The sequence below is a fragment of the Kogia breviceps genome, chromosome 12 (genome assembly GCF_026419965.1).
Source record: "Kogia breviceps isolate mKogBre1 chromosome 12, mKogBre1 haplotype 1, whole genome shotgun sequence".
Classification (NCBI taxonomy): domain Eukaryota; kingdom Metazoa; phylum Chordata; class Mammalia; order Artiodactyla; family Physeteridae; genus Kogia; species Kogia breviceps.
Window position 1 is genome coordinate 1,038,012 of NC_081321.1, and position 13,433 is coordinate 1,051,444.

The following is a 13,433-nucleotide window of genomic DNA, read 5'->3' on the forward strand; positions in this document are numbered from 1 at the left end:
AGAGACGGAGGAAAGGCTACGAAGCAGCTGCCCCTCCCCACGTGGCAAAGGCAGAAAGTGTCCCTGGGAGCCTTCAGGCGATGGCCTTGCATGGCTGGTGAGGGCTCGGGAAGAAGATAGTGGGGGCCGAAGAGGCGTCCAGCGGGCCCGAGGTGCAGAGGTGGCCTCCACGGGCTGCCTCGGACACATTTTAACTTCATCCGAGCAAAGGCTGAAATTAGGTGGGCCTTGCACTTGGAGCCAAGCGGACAAAGTTAAAGGCAAGTGGATTCTATCTCCTCTGCGCTCAGCAATTGATGGCTTCAAACAGCTGAGCGCCCTTCCTTTCAGAGAAGGGATACAGAGATGGACGGCCCCGTCTGTGATGAGAGCCAAAAAGAACGAGCACTTCAGTCTGTTTTGTTTACTTGCATTTTAGCTCAAACTCCTGGTACCCTGGCCCGGTCAACACTGGGTAAAGGGGACCTGAGCCTTCACTGCCAGCCTGTCCGGGACTGGGGCTGGAGAGGTAGGGCAGGTACCCGTCTGCAAGGCTGCTACGCCGGCCTGAAGCCCACGGCCCACGCATCGTCCTCCAATTCCTCTGCCCAGCCCTTCCCACCCAAGGGGCTCAGCTGCTCTGAGCTTCCTGGAGAAGCATCCTGCCCGCCTGGACAGCCTGGGGTGGACGGGGGGCAGGAGGCAGGTGGGCCTGGGTACCTCTCACCGCGGCCCAAACCAGTGGGCTCGGCCTTGTGCCTCTGACCTCTGCCGAGCCAGGCCAAGGACATTCACTTCAAGGCTCCTGGGGTGGCCCCACGTCCCAGGTTCATCAGAGTCAGAAAAAGAACAAAGCCAGGAAAAGCAGAAAGAGTAAGTGAAATAAATGGAAAAATCAAGACCTTTTTCCTTGGTCCTGCTTACCCGCTAAGGACACCGAGAACCAAGTTAAGTACAAAAAATGACCCTATGATGATTAGTGTAACAAAATAGATCCAGGGCCAGTCCCTTCCCACGGCATCATTGACCTGGAAGAACGGAATCACAGTTAGTACAGCTCCGAGAGCAGCCGAGCACGGCCCTGCCCACCCCGGGCCCGACGCCGACCAGGCAGCACCGGGACCGGGGCCTCTAGGTCATCAGAGGCCAAATGGCCTGCCCAGCCGACGGCCAGCATGGCTGGCCGAACGGAGACGCTTTCTGTTTCTCCTGGGCCTGGTGACGGATACAGCAGGACCTGGGGCCTTGCTCAGCTGCGTCGTAAAGAGGACACAGAAACGGTCAGCTTACCCGCTCAACACACCAAGAACCAGATTTAGAACGAAAAAGGATCCAAAGATGACCAGACTGACAAAATACACCCAGGGTAACTCGTAGCCCATAGCGTCCTGCATCTGGAAAGATGAAGGATAGTTAGGAGAGAGAGAAGCAGAAGTGGGTCAGAGCAAGTAGGCAGGGAGGCAGGGAGGACGTGAGCAGAGGCTGGCGTGGGAGACCACTGCCACCGGGCACCATCTCTACCCAAACAGCCCGTGACCTTGACCCGAGCAAGAAGGGCCTCGGCAGGCTCTGCCTCAGCGGGCGTCTCGCCTGGCTCTCTCCATCCCTTTATTTTCTAGAACAGACTCTTCCTCCGATGTTACCTATTCAGTTGTCTAAGAAGCTGGGTCACCTCTAAAGTGGCTCTCCCTACGAGACGGTTTTCGTTCAGTTGGGCCTATGTGGCCACTGCGCCCGCCGCCCTGGCCTCAGCTCTCAGGGACCAGCTGGGGGCTGGAACCTTCAGGCATGCGTGGGGAGGTGCCCTCCTCGGGGGCTGAGCCCTGCGCCTGGAGTTCAGGGCGGACCGTGCTGCCTTATCGGCACCACAGGCCTCGGGCCGGGGAGGACGGCTGTTCAGGTGGGACTCGGGGAACAGCTCCTGCGCCTGCAGCTCACAGCACCGTGGAGCCCCGTGGGAGGTCGGCGCCCCCGAGTTCCCAAATCCCTAAGTGCACAGGGCTCCCCGAACGACCTGCACCCGTGGTTCTCAAGGTGTCGTCCCTGGCCTCGCCGGGGGGCCTGGGGACGAGTTTGGAACTGCACACTGTGGGCCCGACGTCCACAGTGGGGGCGCCCGGCGACCACCCTCTCGCCAGCCCTGCGGTGAGTCTGACGCGAGCCGAGCTTTGAGAACCGCAGGTCCACGGCCCCCAGCCTCCGGGGCAACGGCACGACAGAGGCTGCGGTTCCCTGCGCCCGGGTCCACGGGGCGGCCTGTGTGCTCCGAGAAGCACTGGCTGGTTTTCGGGGCTGCCCCGGCGCGTTCTTTCCCAATCTGCTCTCGTTTACCCGGGCTTACGGTGTCTCACTGGAGGCAGCTCCCCAACGTGACCACGGGGCAGAGAGCACAGCTCTGTCCCGCCCTTGGGGTCGCCGCTTTGAGCCACGGAAGGAAAAGGTTCCCAACACGCGACTTTCCCAGGTCACAATTCAATCCGGCGTCACGCGAGTCTGTGTGGACACCCTCGCCGCCACGCGGCCGCTGTTTTCCACGCAGCACGTACACTTTCCAAGTGTATAATCTACTCACGACTGTGCATCGTTTGTCCTCCGTGCTGGGGTGCGAGTAGCATGAGAACGGGCGCTGGGTGTAGCCTGTGCCCCCAAGTGCCCAGAACAGGGCCTCGTATAAGGCGGGGGCTCAGTGAGGCCGGCCGGGTGGATGGACGGGCCCCCTCTGTGCCGGCCCCGCTACCCACAGGAGGCCCTTGCTGTAGGGGGACAGGTCAGTGGACGTCGGGGGGCGAATGCGGCTGCAGGGGTGCGTGTGCACAGCCATGGGCCTCCAGGAGAGGCTGCAGAGGCCGGTGAGGCCGGATCAGGCGGCCCGGGGGTGCCACTGGGGGGAGGGGGGTAGGGGCAGTGAGGCCGCCTGCGGCCGCGTGGTCCTACAACAGGAAGGGGTTCCAGGAACTGGCAAGTGTTGGGACGGTGCCGGCCGCGTGAAGCTCCCAGCACAACGGCGAGAGGAGGGCAGGGCCCCGAGATCCGTGGAGTCAGAGGCCGCCCCGTTGTGGGAGCCGGGAGCCTCCTTCCTGGTCCAAGGCTGCCGAGGAACCCACACAGGGCCATCCCGAGACGGGCTCGCTCCCAGGGCCAAGGGCCACCCTTGCGAAACGGCCCCCAGAGCCGGGCGGATGGGGATGGGGAGGGAGGGCTGGTGCCTCAGCAGCCTCCTTGGGGGGGGATGTCCCCTGGCTGGTTCCCCGTGCCCTACATTTTGTGAACATTTAAGCTCGTGGAAAATGCAGTCCTCCAGGCCACACATCTCTGATGACTCAAGGAACCCATGAGCCTCGGAGGCTTCCCGGGCCCCTATTTAGTTTGAGTGTCCTTTCCTCTGGGCCACAGGCAAGGGGTGAGGCGTCCAGCAGCACTAGGACCTCAAATGGATGGAGCTACAGACCTCCTGACCCCCGCTTACCCACCCCACAGCCAGCCTCGTGGTAACCTTGAGACCCCTAGATAACCTCAGGACCTGCAGACACCCCATGAAGAGCCAGGGTCACGTCCAGGGGACGCGTGGCCTCCACCTATCCTTGTCCAACTCTTTGGTCTCCTCTGAGATTGCGGGCTGGTCTCTCCGAGGGTCAACGTGGGGGTCTGCAGGTGCAGGGTGGTGGGTGGAGGACAGACGAGAGGTGAGTGAGCTCCTGGGGGTCCTAGGCCCCCTGCCCTGCGGCCCATGAGCAGCCAGAGGGGCCTCTGGGCCTGCCGGCCCTGCCTTGTACCTCCCTCCACGACCCCGTTTGCTCTGGGCCTCTGCTCCAGGCAGCCTGGGCACCAGTGCATGGGCAGGCAGCTCTGAAGTAGGGCAGCGCCAGAGCAGGGAGATGGATGGCTTCAATCAGCCCGAATGGAGCTATTAAGAAGAGAAGCATCAATAAAGGCAAATTTTAAAAAAATGACCCAGATTGCTGACACCGTTATTTAGAGGTGAAAAAGGACAGGTCTTCTGGGAGCACCGAAGCCAGACGTTTCTCAGGCCCCTACAGGGAAGGGGTGCAGAGAGGCACCCCAGGGCCTGCCACCTGCAGCCCCTCGGCCCCAGGGCCGGGACCTCACAGGGTGACCCAGCCTTCGCTGGAACACACGCCCTACTCTCCCCCCACATCTAATTCCTAGAGGGAACCACAGCCTCGAACCTCCAAATCCCACATACATGTTTCCCCGAGAAGAAAATTCAGGAGGAACGATGGCTCCGGCCCCATTGCCCCGAGGTCTCCCTCCATCCCAGCCGCTTCCCGGGAGCTTTCACGTCTGGCGCTTCCCCCTCTAAGATCTGGGCACTGCGGGTCCCCAGAGGCTGAGCGGTTTGAGGGCCGCGGGAGGCTGTCACCTGCTGTCAAAGGCAGGAGGTGCGGCCCACAGAAGTCACGGCATGTTACGGGACTGTGGTCAGGGGGCAAGGTCTGCTCTGTCCGGAAAGCCGGTGCCCTGGGCGACGGCCGAATGAAGCCCTGACCTTTGTCACCTTGTCTGCGGGACGCAGGGTCCGCCGACACGTCCCAGGGGGAGCAGCAGGTTGGCAAACAGTCTCGCCCGACACCTCCCGCCCCTGCTTGCGGCAGCAGGAAGGCCCGGGTCTTGTGGGCGACGCCAGCAGGCCCACCACCAAGGAGGCCAACGAACCAGCTCCTCCCGGACTCGGCCGGGACCCCGCAAGGAGTGGAGGCCCCGTGGACGCCTGTGACCTGACGCTCTTGTCCCGGGTGGGCCTCTGGCACTTGGTGAGACCACTGGGTGGCCGGGCTGATTCTCGGGTCTGTTAGGAGCCCGAAGCACAGTGCTCTCCAGGCTGCAAAGTGGTATAAAGCTGGCTTTTCTTTCTCTCCTGCCCCCCACGCAGCTCAAGTCCAGCGACACCCCATCTCCTCTGACAAGCTCTCCCTGCTCTCGCCGAGCCCTGCACGGGACCCACGTTTCTGCGCGGGCCTGGGGACCTTGTAAATGCTCACTAAATGTTCAATTTTGAATTACTGAGGAAAAAGGACTTGCCGAAGGCCAGTGAAATGAATAAAATGAAACCTAATAAGTAAATAAATAACAGCTTTGAGAGATGCAAAGTCCCCTTCTTCATATGTTTATAAACCACGGGTTTAGTGTTTAGGTGACAGATCCTCCGTATAAAGTGCTGTGGGTGCTAAGTGGTAACGCTCTAACTCGGGCAGATTCAGGGTTCGGGACCAGAGGGTCCTGAGGAGACCTGACCCCTTCTCTACCTGATCCCCACTGAAGAGCCGAGGATGCTGTCTTTGGGTTACGGGAGGATTTTTCCTCAGCTTTTCATTTCGAATGGCTATTAGGTCATCAGTAGAACTCAGCCCCGCCAGCTCTGCTCGCTAGATGCCTTCAGAGGCTCATTTCCCGTATTTGTAGTGAAAACAGGTGCAGATGGAGGGGGGAGAAAATAGGGTAAAACGCCTGAATCTCTCCTTGGATGCAAAAGACCTCCGTCATAAACCAGGGATATTTCAGCTGCACCGAGACCAGAGATCGGTGGCCGTGGTGAGTACGTGGGAACGTGTGTGCACGCGTGTGTTTACAAGGAATGTCCTCCCACACGGGTGAGTGCGGAGCTGACGACCCACTTGTGCCAACTTGAAACCTTATAGACTTTCACTCCCCAGGTCTCCCGCCGGACCAAAACTAAGGCAGGTGCGACAGAAGACGCATCTTTCCTTTATATGATTTCTCATGAAGTATTCTTTCTAATCTTAGTCTTAAGCTGAATTTCTAATTTTTAAAAACGGGCGGGAGGGCTGGTCATGGAGAAAAACCAACTGGGGAGACGAAAGCGGGGGCCCGGGCGCCGGTGGAGGCGGCGGCCCCAGGACGCAGGCCAGAGGGCTGTCCCGTGCCCCACAGGGTGCAGCGTCCCAGGGGCCCCAGGTCAGAGGGCGTCGTGGGCAGAGGCCACAGAATCCTCCTGACGGACAGGTGGTGAGGCCCCGAGATCCCTAAAGCACTGGGTGCCTGACCCCCCGCAGGAGCCCCCTTGCCGGCCGCCCTCCCCGGGAGCCCTCCCCCCGGGTCAGGGCCACGCTGCTGTCCCCACGAGCAGGGGCCAGCCGAGGCGGGTAGAAAGCCAGCGGTGAGCGGACCCTAGCACGTGCTGCTGGGACCTGACTACACGTGGAGAGGGCGCTCAGATTTCACAGGGACTCCAGCTCTTGGGCCACATCTGAGAACCTACAGAGTGTCTCGGTTCAGGAAACCCGAGCGCCAAACTCGCAAGAAAGCAGCCTGGAGTGACGCGCCACCGGGTGGGGCAAAACACACCGGAGAGGAGACCTGGAGACGTGGCATCCGCGGGAGACGGTCCGACGGGGCTTCCCTCTCTCACACCTGCTCCCAGAGGCAGCCCACACCTTTCACTCCATCGCTTTCCCCGCTATTGTTAAGAGGTGTGGACATTCTGATAGTGAGTGGACAGGCTTTGGCTTTTTTTTTTTGCGGTACACAGCCCTCTCACTGCTGTGGCCTCTCACGTTGCGGAGCACAGGCTCCGGACGCGAGGGCTCAGCGGCCACGGCTCACGGGCCCAGCCGCTCCGCGGCACGTGGGATCCTCCCGGACCGGGGCACGAACCCGCGTCCCCTGCATCGGCAGGCGGATTCTCAACCACTGCGCCACCAGGGAAGCCCCCAGGCTTTGGCTTAAGCAGCCATTTCCCGAGGAACTCCCACCCCCAAGGCCCAGCTCTGGCTTGGGCTCCCCGTCCCCGTGTGCCCCCGCCCCGTCCCCCGCAGACTCCTGGAACGGGCCGCGGGGAGGGCAAGCGCAGGGGCTGCCCGGGAGCCCGTCCCGGCGGGCGGAGTGAACAGCTGAGAGGAATCGCCCGAGCACCACCGCCGGGCTCGCGCGTGCCGGCCGTGCACGAACCCTTCCAAGTCGGGGGCGTGGGACGGGCCGATGGATTCAGGCTCAAGGCCACCCCGAGCCAGCTGCAGCGCTTCGGTGCCCCAGTGGCCTGTCAGCCCCCCGGGGATGCCCACCCGGCCGGCGGGTCCAGTCTCTGCGACACCTGGGGCCGTGGCTACCCGTCCCCACGTCCTGCAGACCTGCCCCCAGGACCCGGGGTGGGGGGAACGCGTTCCTCCGAGCGGAGGACCCTGGCCCCACCCCCCACAGAAGCCGTCGCCCTAGCCAGGGTCAGGCCGGTGGCACCAAAGCAGCACCGTGCGATTGGGAACGTCAGGCTGCAGGGGAGCTGAGCTCTAGCTGGAATCTCCCGGGAGCTTCTGCAGGCGCAGGTGCTGGGGCCGGACTCTCGGCGTAGGGTCCCACGGCTGGGGGTGGGGGCAGCGTGGGCCCCTCCCCGCTTAGAAAGTTCCGTGTTTTACACGAAAGCACGTGGACGTGTGAGAGTCTGGGGCTTTGGAGGAGAAATCCTGAAGGCGAGGAAGGAAGAACGAAGGAGGAGGAGAGGCGAGAGAAGTGACAGCCAGCAGAACAGTATGCAGGCAGGCGCTTTGGGCTGGGAGGGGCTTTCCTCGAGAACACCCGCCAGGATGCTCCGTTTTGGTGTCGGGGTGTGTGTGTGTGTGTGTGCGCGCGCGTGTGCGCGCGTAGGTACACATGCGTGAACACGTGTGTGCCCACACATACACACACGCACACGCAGCTCGGCCATTTAGGGAAGGTCAGGGCGAGGCTGTCCCATGGGCCTGGGACTGTCCCCCGCCTCAGACACTCCCTACTCCCGGCCCAAGCTCCTCACCCACCCACCACCCGCAGGGGAAAAGCACAGCACAGCTGCTGGAAACTGCTGGTTGCCACGCAACCCATGCTGGCTGTCACCGTGACAGCACCGCCTCGGGCCACATCTGGCTGGTGGGGGGAGAGGGAGGGAGGGAGGGATGGATGAAGGAGGATCCCCAAAATACATCAGGGGCATCAGCAAAGTAAATTATACCTATTCCCCTAACCCCACACCCGCCCGCCCGCCCACTGCCACCCTGCCCTCGGTTGGATGCTATGGGAGGCGTTTCCATAGCAACCTGAGGCGCGGGTTTGAAGCTCACGTGACGAGGCTCCAAAGCCCAGTTCCACACAGTCCTGTGTCCTGTGCTGCCCCTTTGCAGAAGGACGTCTCTGTCCTTGGCTGCCCAGAGGGACCCACCCGAGATAGAAGGACCCGTTAGGGCCGCTTTTGAATTCGATCTGCTTTAGTAAACGAAATTAAATTTGCGCAGGTAGAGTGAGCTCAACGCCCTCTGTCTCACAAGTTATTCAGAACCAAGTTCTTGTTGAGGAAGAGCCGGGGAGATGGGTTCCAGCGTTCCACCTCAGCTTGAGGGAGGAGTGATTAGACACCTGGCCTTTTTTGAAAGCGTCACAGCGCGGCCACTCTATGGGGCTCTAGCGGCACTGCCGCTGTTCAGCTTAGGTCCAGTCAGCTTGCGTACACTGAGCTGGACGTTACTGTGCTCTGGGTCCCGAGGACCTGGGCGCCCCCAGCAAGCAAGGAACGCTCAATACTGTCTGCGGGGTTCAAGGCACGAGGGCAAGTTTCAGCTGGTCCTGCACAGAGATGCACACGTTTTCACAGCAGCGCTGGGTCTCAGCCTGCCGACTCTACCCCAGAAACTGGGGGAAGAGGGCTTTTGCACTGTTGAAAAACAATTTAGAAGCTACAAAGCCCAGAACGCGCAAAGCATCTCCGAGCCGTTCCAGGACTCCTCCTCCTGGTCCGGGAGGAGGTCCATACCTCTCCTGGCACTAGTTCTAACCAGTCTGGCAGCTCAGCTTGCTGGGAAGGCATCCACACCCCTCTCCCTCCCAGACAGCCTCTTAGACCGTTTTCAGGACGGCCAAATCCATCTATTTGCAAAACTCTGGGTGCGATGGTATTTTCAAGCCTGGCAACAAGCATTTTCCACCCAAATGCTGGAGCACAGCACGGGGCTCTAGCAAGCCAGTTCTCACGTGGAAGCAGGAGATACTACAAAGAAATACATTTTCTGGACTTTTTACAAACAGTGGACTTGACTCTGCCAGAATGGAGAAAGATCAAGTCTGATGTGTTTGCGTATGGGGCAGGCTGTATGAAAATCTGGCACTTCAAAATCTGGCAAAGTAGTGTTGGCTGCTGGATAATAAAAAGAGCATTTTTAAGGTGAAAGGAGATTTACTGCTGATTGGCTGGCACTCGAGAAGTGGCATTTCTGAATAAGCATCGCATAACCAGCGGAGCGTTTTGTCAGCAGTGAAAAGGACGGCAACGCATTTGTCCGATAGACTATTCTGATATAACGGGGTAAGATTAACACGAGAAATAAAAACATGATAGCATGCCATGATGCTACACGATTCAATAAAAATGGTTTCCTCTTAGAAGACCAGGCCTGAGCTTTCTCTTTAGCCCTAGAAATTGAACTCTGTGCCCTTCAGCTCCCTTTTGGGGTCAGAGGCAGGACACGGAGGGGAAAAGAAGGAGCCCTACAAGGGAGCAGGAGCTGAGGACCCTTGGGTCAGGGTCGGCTGTGTCCCCACGGGGCTGCGTGCCCGCGTTTCTCACTACGGAGGACAAACGAAAGGTGACGCTTGTCTTGGGCTGGTGGGCAGAGAGAGAGTCACGAGGGTGAGAGCCTCAGGCTTTGTTTCTCAGGCAAGACCTGGAAGAAATCAAAGGCCCTCTTCGGCCGTTCCGCCCCGGTATGGTGTGACCACATCACGGGAAGACAGAGAAGGTGGACGCCGAGGAGAAGCCGGCAGTCTGCGGGCTCCCTGCCCCCGCCCGTTCCCAGCACGTACCCAGTAGAGGACGTCGGTCCAGCCCTCCATGGTGATGCACTGGAACACGGTGAGCATGGCGAACGCAAAGTTGTCGAAGTTGGTGATGCCGTGCTTGGGCCCATCCCAGCCTGGCTTGCACACCGTGCCGTTCTGGCACTGCCGCCCGTGGCCCGTCTCCAGGGCACAGGGCGAGGGGTCGTCTTCTGCTGGGACATCTCCATTGGCCGGGCGAGAAGAGAAGGAAGCAGGGGGTGGCGGGAGAGGGGCGGGCAGAGAAAGAAGAGAGAAGTTAGAGAGAAAAGTGATGGGCGAGGCCGGTGGGCCAGCAAACGGCCCCAGCGGCAACAATGCAGAACACAGTTACATCAATGCCCCGAACACGAAGCGGACGACACAGAGGCACTAGGTGTTCGTTTTGTGTGGTCATCAGCTTAGAAGGTCAGTGCTTTCGGCTAACTGTGGTAAAACTGTTTGCTAACATCGGTCATTGATTTCAAAGACAGGAGGGCTGCTGGCTGTCAAATGGGCAATGAAAAAATAGCTATGACGCAACCACTCTGAGCGTAAAACACCCTGGAACGTGGCAGTGAGTCCTCGTCTTCTTTTTTTGGTGGTTGAGTATCTGTAGAGACTTCCGCTGGGATGCCAGAGTTGAGGGCGAGGGCATTGTTGACTGGAAGGTTCCTTCACGTAATCGGCCAGAGATCCCGCCCAGTGATATTTTCTGACTCCGCATGGGTCCGTGACATATTACATGATGCTTTACCAGGGGTGCACGTCACTTTACAGTGGACGCCTTCTTGATGAAGGAAGGAAAATAAATTCTGACGGTGGGAAAAGTGCCTACTGCAGAGCTCTATCGCAGCCCCTGAGCACAAACGCCACCGCGGTGTTTTGTGCACGTTGCGTGCAAACTTGCGGACCGCCCTTCTCTCCAGCACTAGGACCTTTCAGAAGAGAAGGCCTGTCTTGACCTCTAATCAGGACGGAGTGGCGCGGGTGGCGGGGAGGACGCCTCCCAGGTACGGAGCACTCTCGGCTTTTTCAAGGAACGGCCGCAGGCTGTGCCCGGGCCAGGAACAGCTGCTGGGAAATCAGAGAGTTAAGATACTTGTCGTGCAGAGGTCATTGGTAAATTGAACTAAGACTTGGCTGAGTTAAGAATCTCCATGTTGGTAAAATACTGCGCGTCCTGGTCCCACAGCTGCGGGAGGTAACGATGTGGAATTCACTGAAGTTTGTGAAATTAAGGACATGGTCTTATGCTTGTAGGAAGAAACAGTAGTAAACAGAATGGACCTTAGTGCTAACACACAGATGACTGCCTCCGACTTCAGTGACGATGTGCCCCCAGAGAGAGAATTTCTTTGTCATCCCTCGTTTGGGGATTCCAGGCCACCGGGGTCCTCTCTGGTTTCAAATGTACCCAAGCAATCATGGGGCGAGGACCTCCGTACAGAGACTCTGGGTTGCTGGGCTGTTTCTCAGTTTGTGGCTTCAAATTGCAGCTGTTCAGGAGGAAGATAGCAGAGGCATGTTAATCCTTAACTAAGGGGTGACTCTTAGGGAGGTGGACTGAGATGAGTGGTTGGAGACACATGCTGACTTGTGTCCTCTCAGCTTTCCCCCTTCTCTCTCTTTTCTTTTTTTTAAAAAATAAATTTATTTTATTTATTTATTTTTGGCTGCGTTGGGTCTTCGTTGCTGCACGCGGGCTTTCTCTAGTTGTGGTGAGCGGGGGCTACTCTTTGTTGCGGTGCGTGGGCTTCTCATTGCGGTGGCTTCTCTTGTTGTGGAGCACAGGCTCTAGGCGCGCGGGCTCAGTAGTTGTGGCTCGTGGGCTCTAGAGCGCAGGCTCAGTAGTCGTGGCGCACGGGCTTAGTTGCTCCGCGGAATGTGGGATCTTCCCGGACCAGGGCTCGAACCCGTGTCCCCTGCACTGGCAGGCGGATTCTTAACCACTGCGCCACCAGGGAAGTCCCCCCTCTCTCTTTTCAACAGCTTCACCGAAATATAATTTACATGCCGTACAATTCATCAGTGAACACGGACAGCTCAGTTATTTTTAGCAAATTTATAGAGTTCTCCAGCCACTGCCACAACGCATTTGGAAACGCTTCCGTTGCCCCAGATTCCGGAGGCCCTCCTCCCATCCAGCCCTGGCAGTCACACCTGCTGTCTGTCTACAGATCTGCCTGCCTAGGAAGCTCATATCGACAGAATCACACGCGAGGTGGCTTTTTTCACGTAGCATCGTGTTTCGAGGTCTGTTCTTTTGCACGGCCGTACGTATTACTGTGCGTTTAACTGCTTGTCCGCCGATGGACAGCTGGCCTGCTTCCGGGGGCGCGGGCACTGAGAGCAGCTCGGCTTCTGGCTTGTTCCTGGCCTGGTGCTTCAGGTTGTGTGCCTGTGTGATGACCAAGGCACTCCCTGGTCCCTGAACTGTACGGGGGACGACAGTGTCCCCGTCGTTTCCTACCCTGGGGTCTAACCCCCAGGAGGCCTCCATTCACGTAACGGAACTCCAGTCATAGTTTTCTGTGACTTCTGACATTTTGAAATCTCTGGAGATTGGGATGTGAGATTAAGTAATGGGAGGCTATAAAAGGATGGAACCTGAAAAGTGAATCTCAGACCTAAGGAATACATAAGAAAGTGGATAACAAGGACCTAAACATCGAGAGTAGGTGGACTGGGAAGCCAGGAACCAAAGAGACCATAAATTCTGTTGGGTCCCACTTGCCTAGTGACCCGCCTTCTAGAATGATGTGTTCAGTCACTGTGACCAAAGTGCTGTGGGATGATGAAAGACGCGACAAAAGAGAAGGTGAACAAAACAGAGGGAAACTTGTGTGTCTTTTTCTCCGGTCTGGCTTTTTCTAGTGCAGTAAAGGTGCTGCTGATCTTCGCACTATGACTGCTAATCTGATAGCTTTCCCTGCCTCTCAACTCCTGAAAACAGGCAGAAATGCGGAAGAAGGTGAAGGCTGCCAAAGGGAGTCCTGAGTGTCCTCAAGGAAGGAAAACACATTTGGGGGCTTTACAAATATATGTTGAAAAGGAAACGGCGTCCAGGAGACGTGATCTCATTAATGAAAGAGAGGATGAGATTCAGAAAGATGGTCTACAGGATCAAGTGCCACTCTGCTAGTTTAAAATCTGTCTTGAACAACAATAAAAAAAAAGATTTGAGAACAATTAAGGAGCAATAAGTAGCTGGTAAAAATAGGTATCTATAAAAAGCACTAAAGGGAACACCTGCAAAACGTGAGCACACACAAGTCAGTGGGTCCCGGCGACACGCACTCGAGGGTGAGGGGAAATCAGCTCGAACGTGAAGATGTGTTGGATTCTCAGCAGAGCCATGAGCTCCCAGAGAGGAAAATGGGAACACGAAGTTGGAGAAAGAGCTGAAGCTATACGGCCCCCCCCCCACCATTTTAAAACAGAAATGAAGAGAGGTGGGGTCATTCTGGAAAGTCTGTGGCAAAAGAATGGAGGCACAGATGAGGAGAGATTTTGGAGGTTCAGTTAATACCCAACAAGAGCACGAAATCTGGGAGAGCGCCAGCGAGGGCTTCGGAGAAGAAATCACCAAAGACAAAACCAAGTACTCTTTCGGGGCCCCACTTCAAGGAACGAATAGACTGAAAGTGATTTCACTTCTG

At 57.9% G+C, this 13,433-nt stretch overlaps 1 protein-coding gene across 13 annotated transcripts in view; it reads right to left on the reverse strand.

Moving 5' to 3' along the window:
- The window catches only part of CACNA1C (calcium voltage-gated channel subunit alpha1 C), a 521,192-nt gene that overhangs the window by 141,222 nt on the left and 366,537 nt on the right, over window positions 1-13,433 (reverse strand). For 9 of the 13 annotated variants that reach the window (XM_067008446.1, XM_067008440.1, XM_067008436.1 and 6 more), the window contains exons 7-8: window positions 9,781-9,977; window positions 904-1,007 (exon numbers count right to left, since the gene is read on the reverse strand). In XM_067008446.1, coding sequence (XP_066864547.1) covers window positions 904-1,007; window positions 9,781-9,977 — 301 coding nt within the window. Of the gene's footprint in view, window positions 1-903; window positions 1,008-1,269; window positions 1,374-9,780; window positions 9,978-13,433 lie in introns of all 13 variants that reach the window. The other 4 variants (XM_067008437.1, XM_067008442.1, XM_067008438.1 and 1 more) reach the window with 1 other exon arrangement.